At 48.5% G+C, this 24,286-nt stretch overlaps 1 protein-coding gene across 4 annotated transcripts in view; it reads right to left on the bottom strand.

Annotated features, from left to right (window-relative positions):
- Positions 1-24,286, bottom strand: part of NTRK3 (neurotrophic receptor tyrosine kinase 3) — a 217,142-nt gene that overhangs the window by 163,367 nt on the left and 29,489 nt on the right. For all 4 annotated transcript variants that reach the window (XR_012624858.1, XM_074837433.1, XM_074837435.1 and 1 more), the window contains exons 2-3: positions 19,405-19,479; positions 17,991-18,062 (exon numbers count right to left, since the gene is read on the bottom strand). Coding sequence is in view for 3 of the 4 variants with exons in the window: in XM_074837433.1 (XP_074693534.1) it covers positions 17,991-18,062; positions 19,405-19,479 (147 nt within the window). In the remaining variant the exon portion in view is untranslated. The remainder of the gene's footprint in view (positions 1-17,990; positions 18,063-19,404; positions 19,480-24,286) is intronic.

Consider the following 24,286-nt stretch of genomic DNA (forward strand, 5'->3'; position numbering starts at 1 on the left):
TGCGGGCAGGCAGAGCAGCTCCGTGTGAGGCTGCAAATGCCCTCCTGTCTCAGCCCTGCTCACTGGGAAGAGCGATGAAGGGCCAGAGGCATGAACCACCTGAAGGTTCATTAAGTTCTTGGCTGGCCAGACAGGAGGTATGGGACAAGGTATGGGTGGCACAGAGGTGACAGCGGGCAGCACAGACGTGCCAGGCTCAGCCCACAATCCCTGTTTGATTTGCAGAAACATGCTAAAACCAAGAAGGCAAGTCCTGGAATGTCTCCTGCCAGTGCAGGTCTGATGCACAAGGATTTGGGATGAGAGATTCATTTGTCACCTTACACCAGGTTGCAGAGGGCAGACACATGTTGGGCAAATACAGAGAGGGCACAGTCCAGGAACCAACAAGGAAAAGCTACTCTGATCCTGTCCACCTGCTACCAAGCGGTGCTGCAAAGCCCAAAACTCTGCAATTAGGAGTGGGGAAACCTCTGCAGCTCACACAGCAAACCATCGTCCCAAAGGCTCTCCACAAGCCTGGCAGAAGAATAAGACCAAACACCACGATGGCACAGTGCTGCATCATTAAATTCTGGCTCAGCTTCACATCAGACTATCCTGCTGTGGAAACCATGGCAAACCACAGGTACCTCATTTCACATGACTAAGACCCGACAATTCCTATGGCTGTAGACAAACTGCTTCCAGCCTCCAATAAAGTTTAGAAAGGTGGCAAAAATAGCAGGTGAAGCTAAGCGGGGGGCGGGGGGGGGGGGGGGGGGAGGGAGGGAAATTATGGCAAAACTCCCTCTTTTATCCACCCTGGAGCACCGAGCACCTGGAAACTTTGCAAAGACAGATGAAAAGTAGGAGGGGAAGGAGCAGCTCGCTGCTACTGAAAAGCGAGACAGTAAACTTCCTCCCCCAACCCAGGGAGAAGAAGGAAGCGTAAATGGGGATGCATGAGAGACAGCAAGATGTGGGAGAGAGGCAGAGATGCAGAGGAGGGAGTGAATCTTGCTGGAATGTCCTTTCTCAAAGGTCATGTTTTGCTACATTAGGCAGAAATGTCAAGAGAAAATTGGATTCTGAAAGAGAAGAGAAAAAACAACAGGCTTTCCACGCAAATAAGGGAATCAAAAATAGCATGATCGTGTTATTACAATTTAGGACACAGAGGGATAGAGAAAGGAAACATCCTCACTAATGCAAGGGGCTTTGCCAGGCAGATGTGCTCCGCTTCTCATCTCCTGCAGTCCCTGGAAACCAGCTCCTGCCACCTCCTCCCTCCCCCAGACAACAAACCACAGCAAGTATTAGGCAAAGAGGAGATGGGTCTTCACTTGCACACATCTGGCAGGAGACTCTGCTCTCAAAGGGCAAAGCCAGTGTCCAATCCAACCTGACCATCAACTTCTGCAGGGCTGGTTGGGGGAACACGCACCAATGGCTCCGTTTCAGATCAGCCAGGACACACACGGGGAAGAATGTGTTTGTCATTGGAAACAGACACCTTGGACACTTTAAAATGTCAGAACGGTCCCTGCAATAGACCCTTGCAAAGGTCCCTGATCTCAGCACAGATACAGAAAAGGGCTGCACACAAACACACTTAGAAATACACCATTTTAGTCATAACAACTCCAAAGGTCAGAGATGCCAGGATTGGGTTTCCGTGTTCAAAGGGTACATCTGCTGAGTTCTGCTGCAAAAGATAGAGAGCTCCTATGGAGAAACCTCCCTGCACAGCACTGATTTCTCCCCAGAATAGATCCATCCCGCACACCAGATGGGGCAGGTTTCCCAGGAAAGATTGCATGTGATTGTGTAATTAGAGACGGTATCACAGTACGTGCACATGAGGAGATTCAATTACAGCTCCACGGGTGAAGCTCTGAGCTCTGGCACTTTGTAACTCCTGTTTGGCGCTCGCAAGGTCCGCCTATGCTCAAACCTCAGCTGTGTGCACCATTTCCCAGCATTTTGTAGAGCATAAATGGGGAGGACTGGGGAAAATCAAGGCCCTCCCAGCCAAGACTACTCCTCTCCCAGCTCCAGCTGCCCATTCTGCCTTTGCACTGCTGTTTCCAAGGCTGAAAGTCTGTTGTCACCTCCAAATCCCTGTTGTTTGCACTGACCAGAACCCACATCCTCGTCTGTCCATGGCTGGGCACTGCCAGGTCTCTCCTCCCCAACACATTTCCTTTCTCCCAACCTGGACACTTCTCCCTAGAAGGCTGAATCACACTACCCATTGCTCTCCAGCCACTCCTAAATACTTCTCAACACCCATTTCCTTATCCATGCCCAAATTTCCCATGACCTTCCTCACTTTTACATCCTTCCATCCCAACCCTAGCTTTCCAACAAGAGCTGCCACTCCTCGTCTCCCCTGTCTGCTCCCAAACATCCTTTACAAAATTTCTCCCCTCCAACTCGATCAAGAGCCATTCTGCCTATGTAAGGAGATGTCCCAGAGCAAAATCAAGTCTTCCAGACAAAATCTGCCCTTTGGCAAAGTTTCTTTCCCTCTACAAAAGGAGGGTACAGACGCTCTGTAACAGGAGCATCACCAGTATTTTTCTAGCTTGAGCAAAGCAACACATTTCCCCCCCTCCCTTCCACCACCTCAAACATTTGAGCAGGTTTTTATTTGAAACTAGAAAGAAATAATCCAAAAAAAATGAATTCAGCCAGGAGCAGACATCCAACATAGAAAACTTCAGCCTGAGCAATTAAAATCTGGCAGAGTTATAGGAAAGTGGAAGCAGTCCTGTAGCGGAGTATGCCAGACAACCTTTATAACAGCCTATGCATCAGCTCCACCTGTAATAAAATACAGCACATCACACATCGAGGAAATACAGGGGGAGGGAAGCAAAATGCCTTCCCTGCGTATTTCTCAGTGGCAAACAGGAGCCTGTGTCTCTCAGGACAGACCTGCCATCAGCACTCCTGGAACATATTCAAACTGCTTCATTGCCATGGGGCATTTTCTCCATCACTCACAAGATGCTATTTTACATGCAGACAGTCTTTATAAATAGCTTCCAGGGTCCTTTTTGCCTCTGGAGGAGGTTTCAAAGGAGTTGGGTAGGGATCAGGGGTTGGCTGGACCTCACCTGGACCATGTCCAGGGCAGCAGACACCCAACCCACTTGTCACTCAAGCTCAAGAGCACTCCACTTTTCTCCTGCCACAGCAGCCATGTTCCTAAGCCTCCTGCTTTGCAGGTGGCTCATCACACCATATCTCCACCAGCCTTCTCCACCAGCAGCCCCACACACACCTCAAAGGCAGGATGTTATCACTGAGTAACAGCAAAGTCCCAGTTCTTGCTCTCTCCCTCCCTCCCTCCCTCCCTCCCTCCCTCCCTCCCTCCCTCCCTCCCCCTCCTACGTTTCAGGAGGGGACACGCTGTGTCCTGCACACTCTCTCACACCACCCACGGGCACTGCAGGGACCTTGCTGGTGACCAGCAGGGGAGGGGAGGTGACCATTGCCAGTTTGTCCCAGCACATGAGTGACAGATGGGGCCATGGGGGTACATCTGCTGAACAAGCTCCTGTGTTTAAAAAGGGATGGGTGGGCGCGGGACAAAAATAGGAGTCTGGATCTGTGCAGCCCAGAACAAGTGGACTTTAGTGCAAGAGGAGACAGCATGTTTTCTTTTCCCTCAGTTACCCAGCAGCCAAAAGTATTTCCACTATTAAAGCCATTTTTACTCAGCTAAATTAAGCCAGTTGCCTCATTAATGACACCAACAAGCAGGAGCCCCTGTAATTAAACTGTAAGCTATATTATGCAGTTCAGCTCAATGCCATGGCAGAAACACTGCTGGGGAGGGACCCTCTGCACCAGTCCTTCCTCCACGCATCTCCATCCTCTACTCACCCTTGTTTCTAACCTGACACATTTACTTCTGCATGGGAGAAGTTTTTCACACATTTTAATAACATGGTGCCTCTCTGAAAATCCTGATAGGGAGGGGATTAACTGTGCAGAGCAGCTGGGACTGAGGGAGCACAAGGAACTGCCTGGCAGAAATGAGAGGCGAGAGGCATGTCCTCAGCTGCAGTCCCCAGTGTTGGATATGCCAGTGGCACCACGTGGGACTCCCTTGATATCCCCTGTGCTCTGGGCACAACGGGTGCTTCCCATCATTTCACAGCTCACTGCAGCCTTGGCCAGGTGCTGGTGGACACAGGAGATGAAAATGTCAGCAGTCTTATATGCTGCTGTAGGAGTAGCTCCATCCAGGCTTCATTTCTGCAGCAAGTAAGCTGCTAAAGCTTTGGGTTTGAACCAGAGAAATGCTGGAAAGTCATTCTGGGGCTTCCTCGTCCCTGCCAGATAACTTCAGTGACCTCTAAAAGCAATGTTACACTCCCCATCGCCTGCCCTGCCCTCCCCTTCCCCCTCCCTCATTTTTCTGTTTAGTAAGCAGCTTTGCTCATTACGGGGAAAAAAAATGTACTGTCCTCCCTTAATGAATGTGCTAAAATTACCCCAGCAAGTCCCAGAAGCTGTGGCAGAGCAGGCCTCCCCACAAATCAGGCTCTGCAAATATTAGACTCAATTGAAATCTCCGATAGCTCAGCACAAAGCCCCAGCAGGACGCGCTTGAGATAGAGCCTGCAAAAGCACCAGGCGATGCCAAGCGCATGCAAGGCTTGTACACCCGGAAAGCAGAGTTAGCAGAACAGGACATAGTGTATTAAATTGGTCAGCCTGAGATTTCATAGCTGCCAGCAGTTTCCCCATTTGTGCTTCTTGTCCAGGACAATACACCAGGACGTGTATTGGTGCTATGGAGGAGTAAGGCAGTTTACAGAGGTCCTCCAGCCATGGTCTGGTGTTACCTACAATCCAGTTCTACTCCTCAAGCAACGCCTTAGCAACACCTAGGTCTTTACTGACCCTAAACACAGCAGAATCAAAAAGCCTCTGAGGTTCAGTCTTCCTTTGTGAGTCTGCACAATGTTAACTCACTCCTTTCTCATGTCCACAGGTACTGTACTGTTCTATGTCACCCAGCATGTCCCACCACACTGTCATCTCATTTCCCCCCAGATTATTTCTTGTTCTAGGGCTAGAGACAGAATTTGTAATAATTTCCCAAACTTAAAGCAACCTTCATCAGAGGAGAGCAAGATACCATCATCAGTGACACACAAGAAGAGACCCTGCCACTCCACGTGCACACCCACTAGCCCTGGAGGTGTGATGCCAGAGAGGGAACCACCAGCCCTCTGTATTTCCTAGTTACACAACCCTGATTTGTAAAATCCCATCACTGAAACAGTGCTGAAGGAGGTGGGAGGTGCTGGTCTCCTGCATTGTTCTTTAAACAATAGCATTAAAAAACAGAAGTTGCAGAGCAAGTGGGAAGGCGTAAAGCACCACGCCTCTGTCACAGGGATCTCAGAGCCAGTGCCAGCAGCACATCTGCCCCACGCCTCTCCTCCCACTGCCTTTGCCAACACAGCAAGACATCTCCTGCTGCTGCCTCCATCCCAGCCCATCCCAAAACACTTTAAAGGTCATTTTAAAGGCCATCTCCAACCCCATGATGCTTCCACACCCTCCAAGTCATCTCTTCTGAGGCGTCTCCCAGCTGCATGAAGCTTTGTTCGGAAACAAGTCACCCCTCAGAGCTTATTGTTGCTCAGTTTTGGTTCAGCACATGGTACAGATGGGAAGTTATCAACAGATGTGGGTAATATTGTCCCCTATGCTTTGAGGTGGATCAGTTGCAGGGATCTGGCCCTCTGGACTACACTCATCTGTCCTTGTTGTATGCAATTTCCATTGCTCTTCTCCAAAGACATCTGGACTCTCAGAGGACTGGAGAAAAGGTTAAAAGCTGGGTCAGCCCTGCAGTTGCTTTCCCTTTTCTTGCCAGCTTCCCTGCAGGGCAGAGTCTAGCAACATCCACGGAACATGCCAGTCTTCTGCTAAGGAAAAGAAAAATCAACCTGCAACAGGCAAAAGCCCTTCCCCACAGCTGCCCTCCTGCAGCTGAGACGTCCTCAGGGCTGCACTGTCCCCACACCATCTCTTCTCTCCAAAACTGCAGTAATTTTAGATCCATTAGGCCTGAAATATAACTGTATCTTGGGCTTTTCTCCTGCTTCAGCACGTAAAAATAATACTGGAGATGTATGCTGATTGAGAACAAGGGTTGCCAGCTGACAGCTCCAGCAAGGGGTTGGGTTTATCCTGCCTGTTTCCTTCAAATTGCATGTTTCTTTGAGCTAGGAATAGAGAACGACTGGGGAATGCCTCCTACTCACAGGTTTCCAGTGGACCCAGAGCAAACCCAACCACTCTGTGCAAGAGAAGAGAGCTCTGTGCTGCGGTGAGGCACAGCTCAAGGAGACAGCGTGGGAAGGAGAGCTGTGCCCAGCAGGCATTTCCCAGCATCTCCGAGTACATGGTGACACCAGAACCAAACACATGCCCTCCCAGGCTCCCGCATGTTTCCCACCTCCTCCCCCTTGAATACACTGAAGCAGCAAGGACAGGCACTCAGGAGGTACCACTGCAGCTGAGAGGTCACCACAAATGCACAGGCAGGCACTGGGAGAGCTGGACAAGGTCCACACAAGAGCCTCAACTTCAACACATCGAACACAGATGCACTGGGAAAGGGTTTGGTCCTCCCTGTTCCTCCTGAACTAGAGCTGTGATCTCAGCTGTTAGAGGGCTTTTGCATTAAGTTTATATTAAAAATAAAAATCCCCACCTACTTGGATGCCCAGAAATCAATGAGCCCTGAATAATCTCAAACCCTGCTCTTGCAGGGGCTTAGTGAAGAGAAAAATAACAGCAGGGCCTGAACCCAAATTTGCCAGCCTTGGGGAGGGGTGCCAGAGGCTGCAATGGACTGGGACACTACTGAGCTCTCTGCAGAGCCTCTGAAAGAAGGAAGGGGTACAAATATGAATATATATATACACACACACATATATATATCTCCCAGCAATAGCAAAACAACAGGGCATAAGGCAGGCTAAGCTCTCGGCAGACACTGCTAAATGGTTTCCAATTAATTAACTGATTACATGATAGAACAGAAGGGGATTCAAGTGAGTGCTGTTGACCTTTAAGAATAATTAATATCATCAGGATCGCAAAACTCGTCCAAGAAAAATAATTAGGAAGATTCTAATATTGCCTCCAAAGCCACATCGAAGGGGGAGAGGAAGGTTCTGGTTGATTCAGAGGCACAGTTCCCAAGTCTTTGCTAGCAAACCAATTTATCCCTGACACTTGCTTCCCCCTGCAGAGCTCCCACACACACATGCTTCTTCCCTACCCCAGTCAACCCTCCCTTTCCTCTCCAGATACATTTTCCCCATCACCTTTTCTACACCCCATCCCCCTTCTGCTCCATTTCAACCTTCTTTCTTAATGAGTCCTTATTCCAATCCTTTCTTACAACCCTCTCTCTCCAGACTTGTCCCTGTCCCTCCCATAGCCACATTCCATCCCCTGCTCATCTTTGACCAGCCCTGAGCTCCACTGTCTGCCTTCCTTCACCTCAGGAAGGAGGCCTGGTCCTTCCATATGACATGGATCCACTTTTGATCTCCAGTCACCACTGTCAGCTTCGTAGGCTGACAGAAGGCAAGCACTACATATAATCCCAAAAAAGCCCTTCCCTGCCTTTGCTCAGCAGTCAAATCCACCACAGAGGCTGGTCTGGGAAGCAGATGTAAGTGATGTACAGCAACAGGATAAAGTGAAAGACGGGGAACTCATGACTCCCTTTTCTCCTATTACATCTCACCAAGCGCATGAATACTCCCACCTCACTATATTTTCCTTGCTTCTCCTTTCCCAGTTCTCTTGGCCCACAGGTCATGTGTGGGAGAGGGGCTGGAAAGTCACTGAACCAAGCAGGAACTGCAGTGGTGAGCTTCACTGGGAAGGTCTCTTGAACACACTGGAAGAGAGGCTGCATGAGCAGTCAACATTTCTTGCGAAGAAAGGGTAAAAAAAAAAAAAAAAACAACAACTAACACAGCTCCAGAATGAAGCCCACCTTTGCAGTGAATAAATAAATTTCCTCTGCTGCTTATTATCGTTAAAACTTCTGTGGCTTGACACTTCACTAAATTATAGATAAAAGGAAAAATGGTCTTTCTGGGCTCAGAAAAGCAGGCTGCTGCCAAAGAGCTGTGTTTACACCAGCTAATGAAAAGAAAGCTTGCCATTAGCCTACAGCACTCACCCCACCTCAGCGGGGAGCAGAGCTACCTGCACCCTAGCATAGGGGGCCTGAGAGCAGCAACTGGACACCATGAGGGACCAGAGCTAGGGAGCATGCAGGGGCAGTGGCCTGGCACGGGAAGGTGCACATGTGAGGAGTGGGGGACTGAAGGGTCCGCACTGTCAGCCAGCAGAGATGGCAGCTGCCACCTCCCATGCTGCGCAGAGGCTCCTGGCCACAGCAGGAGGTGAGGCTGATGTGGCTGACGTACTCCAGCTACACCTCATCAAACAGCAAGAAAAACACTCAGCCTAGGAGACAGACAGCATCAAGCAGGGACCTGCCTCACACCAGGCTGCTACTTCCCTCCAGGGGCCCATGGGTTGGGGATGGGAAGCAGGGAGGCAGCAGATGCCTGGAGTACACCTGAGCATAGGCATAGCCTTAGCCTTTCGGGCAGAAATGCTCCTGTTTGCAGCAGCTGAGCACACAGGGAGTGCTCTGAGTAGAGACCTGCCTGTAGCTACACCTGAGCTGTGGTATGATGTGCCTCATCACAGCCCCAGCCACGCTTGGCTGAGGGGGACAAGGAACTGTTGGTGACTTAATACCACCAAAGTCCAGCAAAGCCTGCTTGCTACACTCCTCACTTATAGCCACCCAAAAGCAGAAACTTGTTTTGTCTTTGACAATTAGTTCTGTCAAAAGCCACAAGAATGTCTGGACATGGCAGTTACATTTTTTCTGTTCTTCTCAATATATGATGTACTTAAAAAGGACAAGTATCTTTTACTCACCTTTTATCTTCAAATATTGGTCAATGTGAGGAATATTTTCAAATGAAAAGACTAATCACTATGAAGTACCAAGTGCTTCAGACTGCAGCAGGCATTCTTTCATTACTCTGAGACAGCAAATTACCCACAATTATCAACACGCACAACTGGATACAACAAACATTTAGCCAAAGCCCACAGGTTGCGGTCGCAGTCAGGTTGGATGGCAGATCTCCTAGAGAACTACTCATGTGAGAAACCCACAGACAGCACACGGGTAGTGGTGCTGCAAGACGACTCCATTCACAATGTGGAACAAAGCCAGTGCCAGGAGCCACTCCAGTTCAGAAAGTTTGTATTGCATCTTGGCAGACTGACTTCATAGCAGGAGAGATGGAAGAATAAAGGCAGCACTGGCAGTGAAACCAGGCTGGCTGGCCACCCTTCAGGTGGGCTCACACCTGATGGCATGATCCAGCTCACCCTCAGCCAGGTGGCCACAGCCACTGCTCCACTCCCTGCCCTGGGGTTGGAAGGGGAATGAGTTTGTTCCAAGAGAAGAGCAAAGGAGGCAAGCATTGCGTGCAGGGAGGCCAAGCTGCAGGTTGGGGCTGGGCAAGAGGTATGGAAGCCAGAAGGGTTCAGTGCAGGCAGAGAGGCTGGGTCAGAGGCCAGACTGCAGCAGAGAGGCAGGGAGGGCCAAGAGGCCTGCATGAGGCTAGACACCAGGGCCCATGCTGCACGCAGGGTGGATGGGGATGGTTCTAGGCTGCAGGCAGAGAGGTCAGAGCTGATTTGGCAACAGGAAAGCCCAGCTGCAGGCAGAGAAGACAGGAGGCTGACTAACTGGGTTGGAGGCAGAGAGGCCCAGTCACAGGCAGGAAGGCCAGGTCTGGGTTGGAGGCTGGGAAGCCCGGCTGCAGGCAGGGAGGCCCGGAGGCCCTGTCCATGGTGCTGAAGCGCGGCCCCGCGGGGAGCACGGTGCCGGTCACAGCCCCACCCCACGGGACACCCGTGGGCACCAGCAGAGCTGCCTTGGGAGCATTCCCAGGAAAGGCCACGCATGACCTCACAGCATGCCGGAGGACAGCAGACATGAACCATACTCATCCTCAGTCACTAACAAGTCTACAGCCACGGTTACCCACAGCTCCTGGGGAAGACAAACCTCTGGCTCTTATGGCAGCATTGTGAATATCCCACGTCTCTTGCATCTGCCATAATTCACAGTTCATCCCTTCACAAATAAAAATGAGGGGAGGGGGTTGGTGGGAAACTCCACCCCCTCATCCAGTTTTCTAATAAAATTTTATAATTCCAATAAAACACGACTGCCTAACTTAGGACATTAAAATTCTTGCCTAGTCACACACCATCATGAATTAATGTCCCATCATTCATGCCCGGTCATATCTTATTGCTCAAATAACATATGATTTTAATGTTTCTATTTTTCTGCCCTAGTGCTTATTGCCTGTACATCAAAAAGGGAAAATCAGCCCCGTAATCATACTGTTAGCAAACCAGCATCATGGAAAGAAAAATCCCAGGTGAGATAACTTGTGCAGTCACTTAATTTTCACTCATCCTACCATGATTGTATAACTCCCTCCCCCAGCAGCTTTCAAGCAGGTTTTCAGGTCCTCAGGTCCCTCTTGGGAAGGGTCCTTCTCCCTGTGCAGCACCTCTCACACTGGCATAGGCAGGTAAGACATGCCGTGCACCACGTCTAATCAGCAGAATCACAGGGTTTGAGGAGCAAGTAAAAGGGACAGCCAGAGGCTGTTTCTGGAGTACCTCCATGCTGCAGTGACCTCAGAAGCCTAGGAACAAGATCCAATCCTTGTCATGCCCAAATCTCCAGAAATCAACTCATTCAATGCTGCTGGTGATTTCAGAGACCTGGTGAGGTTTAACTAAGACACAACTACACCTAATCTTCAGGATCACATCCAAGAGGAATGTTTGGCCTCTCTTTGAAGGAAAGCTCACAACCAGACATCCATCAGGCCACTGTTGCACAAGGACCATGCTACAGAGGATGACAAAACAGCCAACTTGTCTAAAAGTTCACATTTTACCCCAATCCTGAAACAAGGCTTGTAATAAGACACATAAACACACACCCCCAGGTAGGAACAGACTTATTCTAAACATCCCCAACATTGTCCACAGCCTTTTTTGAAGAGGGGGTAGGAAAAACCACACAGTTGTCCATTTCACATGTCTGCCAAAAGACAATTGATCAAACTTTCGAAAGAGAAATAAGTCTTATAGGCACAAAAGGCAGCTGGAAAGAACATCTCAACATTTCAAAGGAAGAAAGGAGAGACAAAGCCACATCAAAATCCTGAGAGCCCAGGTACCAGCGTGATAGGCATAACGTAAGAATCCGAGCAGGCAACAAATATTTGTGATAGCATTATTATACCTCATCTTACATTGCAACAGCATCCCACAATTCAAGTCCAGGTTTCACTAGAAACCATACAAGGTGTTATGCTGCAAATAGATCAAATAAAAGCAGAGAAAAATGTTATTAATTCCAGGTTTTCAGATGGGGAACTGAGGCAGGACAAGTCTTGCCACAAGGTGCACAGTGCTTGAGTTGGAAACGTTCTTTCTCAGGTCCTGCCAGAGTACAGCGGTCACAAACTTGCCACTCTGCCTTCTATTACAATACAATAAAACCTCTCCACAGCTAAGCTAAGCAGCCTGCAGCCAGGAATTAGTTACCCAGCCCTCTGAATGCAGGTCAAATCATTTCAACCCAGCCTGAAGGAAAGCCACAGTCCTGCAGGGAACTGGTCTCTCCTCTGGCCTTGTGCACAACGGCTGGTAAAACACAGGACCTACCTCTGCCACTGCAGAAAAAGGAATAGCTGCAGTTAACTGCTTATCAGTTACCTGTGGTAACTGGGAACAAACATGCCATCAAACCACTGCTGCTGATTAGCATATCAGCAAGGTCCTGTGCTACACTGGCATCCAGGGGACAAAGTAGATGGGGGACAGAACAGGAAAGTCTATGGGAGCAGAGGAGATGTTACTGCTGTTTATTTTCGTGACTGTGCTATAAGCATGCCAAGCATTCTATAGAAGAAAGAGACACACAGGGGAAAATGCCTCCCTAAGTAAACTGCAGCACAAATGTTTGCTCCTAGAGGGGGCTGGAGCAGGAACATCCTTAAAGTACAAATGGGAATCAAAGTGTACCCAAGCTGCCTGCCTGATTAGGGATAGTAAAGGAACATTCACCCAACAGAAATCAAAGGCTGCTTAAATCTTTCTCATACTGCTTATTTTGCCTATATTCATGGAGGAATTCAGTTTCTATTTAGTCCTTTGCAAATGAAAAATAAAACACATTGAACTATCAAGAAGGTGGTTTAGGTAAATGCATTTTACTTCACCCTCCCAGTGAGCTCTTAGCTCACATATAGTCATTTACTGTGCCCCAGCTAATACACACAGACTTGTTAGGCTGCACTGATCAAGAGTATGGATGGGAAATCAAGAGCAATTAACAGATGACAGTTTGGGTTAGGAGGAGACTGCCAGGATGGGTGTGACAGCAGCACAGTGATGAAAGGACAAAATCATCAGGGAGAAGTCATCAGGAAGGAGGAGGAAGGGTAATAGGACATCCAGAATCAAGCAGAGAATCACAGGCAGTCACAGGGCCTGGAGCTGGTTACAGTAAGAGAGCAAAAGGGAGAGTTTAACCCTGCTCCGTATATAAGAATGGCTCTTTCAGAGCAAGGCAATAGATCATTAAGTACAAAGTAGGGGAAAATGACCCTCAAGCCATGACCGAGAGGGAATAGTGCTATACTTTCAATAATTCAACGTCTGGTATTTTGTTTATTTCTTTATTTAGTGTAAGATCTCGATCAAGCTCCCAGACACACTGAGCAAAGAAGGTGAACCTTGCCAGCCTTGCAAAACGGTTGCCTGCAGCCCTTCAAAAGCACATGGGCCTCAGCTGCTGTAGGGCTTCAAGTGCTGTCCTGGAACAGCACTGAAGAGGGCCAGAGCACAATTCACCAACCTTGTGCTGCCTCAGCCACCTCACTTTTCAGGGAATGCAGCCCGGTTTCTTTCCTATCAAAGCCTAAAACCATAACACATGTCTGGGAATTCCCATGTCAAAGCTACAAACTACATCCAATACCAGGGTACCAGTTTACATGACACTGCACAACTGTCATGAACCCAGCCAGGACACTGACGTTAACCTCCTCCTCAGAAAACACCACAACCTACAGAGGAGATTCTGGGAGGATCCAGATTAATCACAGCTCAGGTCTGCCTATGAAAACAAGCCCATAGATAAGCCAGCTCTAACTTTCAGCAGGAAAAGCAGGTCCCTGCACATTCCTGCTAGCACCTTCCAGATCCTCCCCAATCCTCATTTTTGGGAGAAGACGACTGACAGGATCACAGAGATAAAAATGCCTGTGGAGCAGAAGGTGACCTGACCATACCATACTCAAGACCCAGTTACACTCAGCACAAAGCACTTCAGGGTCTGTCTTTAAGACCCTTGGGTGAAGACTGGAAGAGAAAGCTTGATCTTCAACCCCATCCTTAGTCTGGCAGGCAGCACTGAGAGAGATCTTTGACAAGAGCTGTGTCTTGGCCAGCCCACAAAACAATTTAGAACATGTATAAACCTCCAGAAGACAGTTTAAGAAGAGCCTCTGAATGCAGACAGAAAGGGCAATTATTAATTTTCTAAATAGAAATCTGACTACTTAAGCCTTATTTAAAAGTGTGCCTGTCTCTATAATTACACAGCCTTAATTTGTTTTCTTTACTACACAATAAATAAGGTGTGCACAATTACCCTCTGCAAATACAAGGCAGTGCTTCCTGACTAGCTGACTGAGTACGCAGCCGCCCAGGAAAGCATTTAGAGGGAATCACAGTCTCTTAAGTATCTGCTTCCCAATAAAGTGGGACTCAGGCACCACAGACGTCAACTTGCCTAGCTCTAGGCACAGCCTGCTGGGAGCCTATTCTCCTACATGCACAGCTCTACTGTCCCACAGCCAGCAAAGGCTGGACACTCTGGCCAGCAGTAATGGGTCCTGTCCTCTCCTGTGCACTGACTCCTGGTGCACTGTGAAGCTGAGCTCTCCTGTGGACTTCCCAGTGCCTAACAGGGAGTGTGATAATGTTGTACTCTTCCCCACAAGGCACTACAACAACCTCTCTTTACTATTCCTCTGCCTATTTTCATGATACGTGTAGGAACTTGATATCCTCATGACTTATAAACCTCTATCAAGTTCAAATAAACTGGCCAAAGCATTACAGTGTTATTAAAAGGACAGAGCATGAAAGACCTTCCTCAATAAGCTGTGCTAAACGCAGAGACATAGTAAATATGTATTCAGATCGTTTATATGTCTCAAATTTAGAACCATATCATCCTAAATTTTTCTTGTACAGCTTCAAGCCAAAGATGGACATTTTCGGTCAACACCAAACATTTTCCACATTCACCTGCATCACCTGCTAACACTAACTTCCACAAATCTTGGCTGCACGGGCTGTTTTCCACAGCCTAGACCTGCTGGTCCTCCCATCCAGTGCATAGTGTTCTCCAGGACCTCCCTCCTATTAGCCAAAGGCTATCAAAGCTGCACAGAAATGGGACCACGAACACACCAGTGCAACTTTGTCCAGTGAGAAGACATCAAGTGAGAGCACAAAATGACACTGGATGATATCCAGTTTCGATCAGACCCACATCCATCCCCACTCAACATCCAGCCAGCACTTGTGCTAGGAGGATTTAACTGCCTCAACCCAATTGCCAGCAAAAGAGGTAGATTCGTGTTGCAAAACCCACTGTTATATTTTGGAGTAATTGCCTCTGTAGCAGTGATAGGCTTCACAGCACTGACGATCAGACAAGCCACGGAGTCCTAACTCTCCTCATTCAAGGAGAGGGAAGAGGGACCCAAAGCTATTTCTAGATCCACATGTCTGGTTCCCCATCTCCCACTACTTCTCCATTGATTAGGCTGGCCTCAAGCTTCTTACACTTATACAGCTAATTTCAAACCTTAAAGAGGAGGCATGACCCTGCCAGGCTGCACTTTGGAGCACTCTGAGGTCTACCACTTGGGCAGCTGAATGCTGAAAATCCCCTTCATGGTTTTCTCTCCTTTCTTCCCTGACTCTGGGATGCGGAAGGGGGAAAAAAAAAAAAAAAAATCAAGACAAACTTCATCCAGAACCATCATCTTAAACAAACCCCCACAAACCTGAGCTTCTGCAATTAGAGCTGGGATAAGTGATCTGCTTGTGATTGCACAGCTGGGGTCTGAAGACAAGCGTGTGCACAGAGGAAGGGCCAGAAATAGAAGTTGCTGGGAGAAGGCAGAGCTATCTGGCCCATCTGAGAGGAGGAAACCTTGATGAAAGGCACTGGGAAAAAACTTGCTTCAGCAGGAGGCTGCGATTTAACCCCACATGGGGACGGAGGGGGAAAAAACAGCTTTTGAGTCCTCACAATTTGTACATGAGCTTCATGTGGAAAAATGCCTGCCACTGCTCAGACCCAGCTTGTAGCACCCTGCAAAGGTCCAGCCCAGGGTCCCCACCATCCTGTGCCAGCCTTCCCTGGCAGTGAAATCCCTCTGTCATTTATTAGACACATTTGACATCTTATTGACTCGACTCCACCTGCAACCATCCAAACAGCCAACAAAGAAGGAAAACCAGAAAGCAGCAGCGATAACGTGTAGCAGTAACTCAACAAGCCTTAAGCACACCATCCCACAGTCCCCAGCCCCGCACCCATCCAGCTGCAGCCAGCCCTGCCGCAAGGGGATTGGGACAGTATCCCTTGCCCCTGCCAGCTACTGTACCTGGTTACAGCAGCCCAAGACTTACAGCAGAGTGACATTTCCATTAATCCTTTTATCCCTGGCTCCTACGTGCAGCGGCTGCAGAAAATGTCAGGCCTTCAGCAAGCCAAGCTCCCCGGAGGCAGCAGCTGCGGAGCAGCCAAGGAGACACGCTGATGCACTTGCACGGTGTCATGGCCACAGAGGGGACCCCAGCTGGCATCAGGTGCTTGCCAGGTTGTGCAAAGCCTTGGGAGCCACCTCACTCCCCCCATCAGGGAGAGAAAACCCCAGAAAAATCAGCCAGGCTGCAAGGGAGCAACAGCACTGTGGCCCGAGAGCCTCTGGGGAGCAGAAGGGAGCCACCATCCCCTGAAAGCACCAGGGCTCCATCCCCAGGTGCCCAACATCCGCCGTGAGGGACATCCACCTTGCAAACATCCACTCTCCAAGGAACAGTATCAAAACCCACCGGCAAACACTAACCAAATAATATACTTACTTGCCTCGAGCTTCAAAAGGCAAGAAAAGCAAGATGTTAAGAACATGATCAATCTTACATGGACCAAGCAGTAAACAAACACATATTTCATCACCACATACCAACCTTAACTCTTGACACAAGATGGATGTGGGTTTTTTTCCAATCTCAAAAGTAATCTCAAAAGACAAAAACAAACACTTTTGGAAAAAGCAGCAACAATTGCACGTGTACACATTAGCACATTCAGCCTCAAAACGAGCCTACACAGCCTTCTAAACTCCTACGACATCCTAATTAATTTCATCAGGAAATGTTATTCATTTTATCTGCTAGATACATAAACAGCAACTGCACAATTGACAAACAACATCCCCCCCCCCAAAAAAAAAAAAATCAATTGAGAGAGGTATTCAGAGAGAACTCTTCCCAGTAACAACAAACTACAGAAAACAAATGCTACAAGTCAAAATAATAAAGTGCAGAAATCAGGAAAATCCCAATGGTCAGCATTAAGAAGGGTTTATTAGGACAGAGTAGCACTTCTCTAAACTCAAAAAGGCTCCATGCTTGTTCACAACACCCTTTGGTACTGCAGATCTCCTATTTAGCAAGTACTTTACCGTCACTTAGCAACTGTAACTGGCTTTCCAAAAAGGAAGCTTTTGGGGTTTTTCAGTTTACATCATCTCTGAGCAGACATCAAAAGACAAATCTATCCTGCTCTGTAGGTCACACCTATCTCCCTCCACCAGGAACATGCCTGCATGCATCTTCAGACTCAAACAGATGTGCACTATGGCCATTTTTCATGAAAGAAACCACTATCATTGGTTTCCAAAAAGCAGGGATACACACACTTTCCATTCAGCCCATCAGCTCATGCCCAAGGTCAGGGCCTCTCACCAACCCCTTTTCACCTTTTATGTCTATACTGGAGCTGAGAGGGGTTTCATCTCAGACACTGTCACTTTGACAAGATATTTCAAGCACCTTGCACACTGGCCTGAAATTCAGGCTTTCCTTTATCGCCTTGGGAAAAGTAAATACATATCCAGAAAAGAAATCAGTGGCCTTGGCCTCAAGCATATGGGAATTCCTCAGGAGACTGTACCTGGTGGCTAACGATGCCCCAGCAGCTGGACACTTATGCAATGTCCCAACAGGCCTCCAGTCTCTCTGGCACAAAACATCCCTATGCCAGGCTCACTGCAGACACCAGTTTAAGAAGTCAATAATTAGGAGCAGAGCTGGCAGCCCTACACCACAACTCCTTCATGCTGGAAAAGTATCTGTTTAACAGCTAATGAGTGGGGCAGGCTCCGGCTGTGTGCTGGGGCATGTGGCCACCCTCAGAACTCTGCAGAAAGGGAAACGTGCATCAGCCACAGCAAGGCTGCTAACAATGCAAGCACTCGTTAAAGTGGCAATTAAAGCTGGGCCAGTTGTTAGACAGGGAAACCCATCAGCTGTCCTGCAGGAGCTCACCCCATCCTGCATCAGGGCCCATTGCACTTCCCTGCACCTTCACTTTTTCTTCACCCCCCTTTACCATCTCTCCCTCCCTCTCCCCATCAGCATCCCCCTCCCCTCCCATTGCTCTCCCAACAGGCACTTTGGGGACCCACAGGGAGTAGAGGGAAAAGGGGGCAGGAGCTGCCAGCACTCACATGTAGCGCAGGTGAGGGTTCTTGGCAAAGGCGCGCGGCTGGATGTTTCGTAGTCCTGAGTTCCTGATTGTCCTGCAAAGAGATGCAGAAGGGCAGCGATGGAGTCAAGGGTGATGACTGCTCTAAAACCTTGCGCTCAGCGCCCAAAGTGTACTAGGAGCCCTGCAGTGCCCCCCTGCCAGAGGCACATGTCTCCCCAGACAGCCTCTATGAGTTACAGACAAAGAGGAAATTGGGCTTTTCAGCTTCATCTGATACGGTGAGAGCACAGCCTCAGCTCAGAGCAGCTGCTGGGCAAGACTCTCTCCCCACATCCACCAAGGCTTGCTGCAGTGGTCTGGAGCATCTCCTGCTCCTCTCTTCTCCCTCCACCTTCATGAGCAGCACTGCCTGGCCCCACAGCAAACCTAACCCCCAGCACCACTATCTCCCCTCCCTCAAACCCAAGAGGAAACCCTTCTGCTTATCATTAATGATAGGGAGGGGTGTATTTTGCACAGGAAGTTATGGACATTGAAGGGAGAGTCCTCTTCCCACCCTGTTTTGGAGCAGGCACTATGACCAAGGTTTATTATCATCTGCTCCAGACAAAAGCACACCCGACTTCACTGCTGCTTTCTTAGGTGAGATGAGAATGGCAACCAGCCTGCTTACAAGGTGTGTGCAGCTTGCTGGGGTTTGGTTATCGAGTTCTCAGCAATGTACACCTCTCCTCCAGCCTGCGGCCAAGTTATACCCAACAAAACTCCCAGCAAAACACATTAGCAGAGTCTCCAGTTAACCCTGAGCAACACTGTGCATGTCACACAAGCAGCACCCAGGAGGTGTTGCTCCCAGCTCCAGGAGGATGCAGGAGGGGGAATTAAGAGATTGGGTGCATCATCACTTGGCCAAGCTTCCCAAGCACCTGGAAAGTCCCTTCAATCTCAGGGACCTCAGTTTCCCCTTCATGACACACAGAGTTGACCTCTCCTAGCACTTGGAGGGTCGTGCAGGGAGATGCAACTCCTTTATCATGCAGTACCACTGTGATGGTGACTACACTAAATGAGGACCAACAGCCCAGCAATGAAGGATCAGCGGATACAGCTGGAATTTTGCATTATGGGGCTGAAATGAGTCAGAACAATGCACAAGCCCAGAACCAGAACAGCAGGGGAGAAGAGGTCAGGGCTGATGTGTGTTGACAGAGCTGTCAGGAACTAGCAATCTTCCTTCTCACAGACCCAGCAAGGACCAAAAAGCACTTCATCTCCATTTTGTGAAGTCTCATTGCAAAATTCAGCAGAGCCAGTAGCTTAAACAGGCTCTGAACACCGCAGTGTGGAGACTGCGGATGTTGGGAAGCCACAGCTCTTTGCTGGAAGGGGCTGCCCAGTGCTGTTCTCCTCCCCAACACGCAGGACATACTCACAGCCTCTGGAGTCCCGTGTACAGCTCCATGTCAACAGCATTCAGCGTCTGCAAGTTCTTCCAGTTCTCTATGTGTCTGTGGAGAATAAGGAAAGGTTCAGCTGTGGCACCACCAGATGGTTACTCTGCCCGGGCAGGAATGGCACACAGAGGGAATGACACCCAGCCCCATTCTGTTTTCCAAGCATTTTGGAAAAGCCAAATAATGTGATTTTACACGTGGAATGTGCAACTGCACCACTGAACATCCTTGCCCAATTCATTGCCCTTCTCTGCACCTCACTGCACATATCAGTGAAATAAAGACACAATCAAGAAGGCTCACGCAAAAGGAGTGAAAGCAAATAAAACCTCTCAACAAAAACTTAAGGCCTAAATGGAAAAAAAATGTAGTCTTATATTTACCCAGTCTCTTAGTGAGGTGGACAAACAGTGTCCTAGTCTTTGTTGGCTAGAAATTCTGCAGGCAGCAGAGCACCAAACTTAGTTTGGAAACTGTGCCTTTATTATAAATTCCTCAGTTGCCCGGGGCACTCTGGCAGGTATGTTATAGAGAACAAAACCAGAAATAGATCTGTCACCGTGGGAGCATTATTCAGTAAATATTAGAGCCCGAGGAAGGTGACAGATCAACAGCCCCAGAGAATGGGTTCCCCTGTTATTGGCAGCACAGGAGCGATGCTGGCAGCAGCATGACCAGCTGGCTGCAGCCACTGGCCTCTGCTAACAAGCTGCAATGCTGCATGGTGGGGAAGGAGCTCAGTCATCCCCCAGGCAGTCCCTGGCCAATTCAGGCTTTCTCCCAGATTAAATTTGGACACCCTCCCACCAGAAAGCACAAATATATTCAAGAGGGTCTTTGCTGGGGAGCAGGTGGAGGTGTTCCTCTCAAAGCAAACCGAGAGGGGGAAAAACATCTGGCTGGTCCCCTTAGACAATATGTGAAAGAAGCCCAACTTCAAAGTTTATGAACACGTGCACCCAAGCTCACATCTGCCTTGATGCAATAGTTGGCTTTGGACTTGGCCCTGGAGAGGGGAAACATTTCCAAGTGATGCAGGGTTGAGGTGATAAGCCAACACTGAAAACTATCCCGTGATTCTATGATTCTAGGCGAGAAGGTTTCAGGACCCCACGTGATGGTCCAGAGGGTGAGTAAGAGGAAGAGGGACCTTTGACCACTTCCAGAGCAGTCACAGGGGCCACAAGTTCCTCCTCCAGCACTTGCTACGCCTTGTGCTTGCATAAGAACAGATGAATTAGCGTGACAGATGTATACAGACCTATTTGAACCATAGCCCAAACACCATCCAGCTCAAGGAAGAGAAATACAAAGCCTGGACTAAATCTAAACATATTTCTCTGCTCTCACCATGCAGATCCAAGAAAAGCAGAGACCCGCAAGAGTCACCTCTGCTTTCCACATGTTCCATAATTGTCTGCATACCCAGAGGGGTTAGCATAAGGACACAACATAAGCTCCCAACCGGCTGCTGCATGACAGCGTAAGTTACGGTTCATCCTCAATGACCTGCTCATCAGCTTGGATTGCCTGTGTCCCAGACAGAATGAGCAACAGGACATTATTACAGCCATTTTGTATTCCCTGCCAACATCTAAGGTCCCTGTGAACACTTGCAGAACAAAACTCAGACTTGAGGAGTCAGCTGAGAGATCCAATGGCTCGCTGAAACCCTTCCAAGACAGGGCAGGACTGTGAGTTCAGGCCCTGGGCCACAAGATTGCCAGACTGAGCAAGGCTAGAAGCACAAGTTGAAGACATTTCCCATCTGCAACTCCTACATACCAAAAGAGAGGGTCCTCCAAGGGAAAGAACAAACATGGGATGAAGCAGGAATGGGATGCTGTGGGTTTACTGCCAGGGCATGCTGAAGCTACAGCATCCAAGCAGTGACCTTTGGGGAGGGGTGGAGCAGCCCTGCGCCAGGAGCTACAGAGCAACCACAGCTGGGATGGAGGCAGCGGCCAGATTGGCTCTTGTTTTATTGATTGTGTTAACCAAAAAAAGTCAAGGTTATTTTTGACCTGACACTCAAAGCCATGTGGGCAGCATTCTAGAAGAGACAGAAAAAGACCCGAGCTTGTTCCCGGCAACATGTACAGGCATGACTTTCTGATGACTCAGCACTGGGGTACAGAGGTCTTGAGGGCCCCCCTGGCCAAGCCTGCCCAGAAGTGACATCACACTAGACTGTAAATACAACTCCACAACCTGTGTTCCAGCCTTCCGAATGAAGCCCATGAGCTTCCTGAGCCAGATATGCTTTGATATGTTATTTATCATAGACACACAACATCCATAAAGTGAGAGACAAGAGAAGCAGCAAGTGGAAATAAATACCTACACACACACATATAGGATAATCCCCCAACCCAGCAGCTGCTTTACATAGAGTGCAACATAGGGAAATAGCATCATCTTGAATTAAGTGCACAGGTCAGCAAGGGACTTTGAGTCCTTTAAGCTACACAGACACTTCTCTTCTCAGGGACCCCCAGAAATGGTTTTTCCCCTTTTTTCTCTCTGATTTTTCAACAAGTTGCACCCTTGCTCCTAGAAGCAGCAAATCAGTCTTGGTTCACAGACACGTTAAAAATACACTAGGAAAACAATTTTCTTTGGTTCCCTATTGTTTTGGAAAGAATAGCATAACTTTGCACTGGCTGGGTTTGCCTGAATCCTCTTTAAAAACAAAACAGAAATGTATCTTATTATGAAAGCTCATGGAGTCAAGCTGTGATTGCAAAATTGGCAGTGGTTGCACAGGAAAGCAAACCAACCAAGCAAAGAAACTCCACCCCTAACACTTAAGTCCCTCTTCATGTCCTTTAGTATCTCAACTAGCTCCCCCTCTCTTCCTTCCAGCATTTTACTTGCCCTAGAATTCTTACATCCTCCCAGTTGCTGCTGAAGACTGAGACCTTCCCTTCTCCTCTGCCTCGGTTCATTAACCTGGCAGGAACACGGGTGCTGGGTTCACGCCAAATACAGATGTGACAACTCCCAGCCCTGCCCTGGTCTCTGCAATCAGGCATTGAGGTATGAATTACAGTCAGTGGGTTACTCCCTCCTCCCTGTAAATGTCTCTAAATATACATTCCTGTATAGGCATTCCTCAGTTATCACTAAGGTAAGCTGCTCTTCTGCAAAACACAGTAGCTTCAAGACCAATACCATACTTCACAAATCCTGAAGTGCTCACCATATACACATGCACCTAGACTTGTTTCCAGCTTCTAATTGAGACCATATGAGACGCATCACTAACACAGATGAGATTACTCTCTTTTTTCAGGGTGGAGGGGGACAGGACAGGACAGACTCAACACACAGTGTGTTTGTTTAAATACTCACTTCTTTCTCATACCTGTTGTCTGTTTGGAGGGTCCTGGTAGTCTCAAGTCTCCTTGCACTGCAGAGCTATCTTTATACCATGCCTTTTACAGACTGATCAAAGTCCACCTCAGGAGTAGCTAGGGGTCTGCCCTCCCAACTCAGACTGAAACTTTGCACCAGAACTCCCCTGCTCTTCTCATTTCTTACCCACAAGGATTTTACATTCACTTTCTCTTGCGTCAAAACTGTCTTTGCTTAAGCAGCTCTTATCCTTTCCCAGCATTTCCTCCTCCTTCCTTTACAAGCAAGAGCCAGACCCACACAGCTATCATTTATAAGTTACACAAGGCCAGCTCTTCTAAGGCAGCACGTCTGTACCAAGCAGTGAAGTGCAAGGCAAATTGTCTCAAGTGCCTTGAAGAGATACTAACTCAAGTCCCAGAAGTGATGCAGATATATTGCTCAGGCAGAGTCCTGCTGGCGAGGTTATTTTGTTTCTGGTTTCAGACCCAGCACAACTGGCACTAACACTTTGGGACCTATGCAAGAAGGACCACTGTGGTAGACACTGTAATAGAAAACAGCTCTCTGTTTTCTTCATCAGCTTAAGTCTCTCTTTCTTGAATAAGAGTCACTGAAAACACAGAGCAGCCTCCAAGAGGTCTCGATTGTATAACAGCACAAGCAACTCCCCAGTTACACCGGAAACACCAGGACTTGCAGCCTGAGATCGCACTGGCCTTTCTCACAGCCCCATCAGCCTGGTGGCTTGTTTTCACCCCGTAACTGAGCATTACACAAAGCACTTCTACCCACCAGGTTGTTTCCAACTGACATGATTTCCTAGCCGGCAGCAAAAGCCCCATTACACCCATATTTGCATTCATCCCACTTTGCATTACAGACTCTCTCTTGGTTTTGCTACTGCAGCTCTTCCCCTTGGCCATCCTCACCCCACCTTGTGTTCCCACAGCCCCAGCACTGTGCCAGAAGCAAAGCTCATAAACATGCTCCTGTCTTTTGTGCCAGTGTCCTCCACAAAAGCAGAAGCCAACATAATCTCCAAGGAACTTTGCTCAGCCATTATTTCCTCTTTCAACACCTTCCACCACCACTTTTCCATTATCCATTATCTTTACCTACAACAGCTGGGCTATTGTAGGTGTGTCTTCTCCAGAAAAACTAACCACTTATGATGTAATGCAGCATCATATTAACCTCTCACCACAAAGTCATCTCTGCTGAGGAAATGAGTTACCTTTCCAAAGGAAGATATGAGGTTAGCCTGACAAAAGATAACTTTAGGAGGCCAGCTCTGCATCGTATCTCAGCCTCCATGTACCTACAGCTGTGCCTTTACAACTTGTTGAAAGCCTTGTAGACCACTGAAGTCAGACCAATGGCCAATCCACAACTTGCGTGCTGTGTCCCAGTTAATAGAAAACTTGTGAAGCATGAAGCCCTCTTTGCCAGCTCCACAGCTCACAGGCATCATGTCTCACTCACAGATCCCAGGGCACCGTGT

Source organism: Strix aluco, chromosome 12 (assembly GCF_031877795.1).
Source record: "Strix aluco isolate bStrAlu1 chromosome 12, bStrAlu1.hap1, whole genome shotgun sequence".
Lineage (NCBI taxonomy): Eukaryota > Metazoa > Chordata > Aves > Strigiformes > Strigidae > Strix > Strix aluco.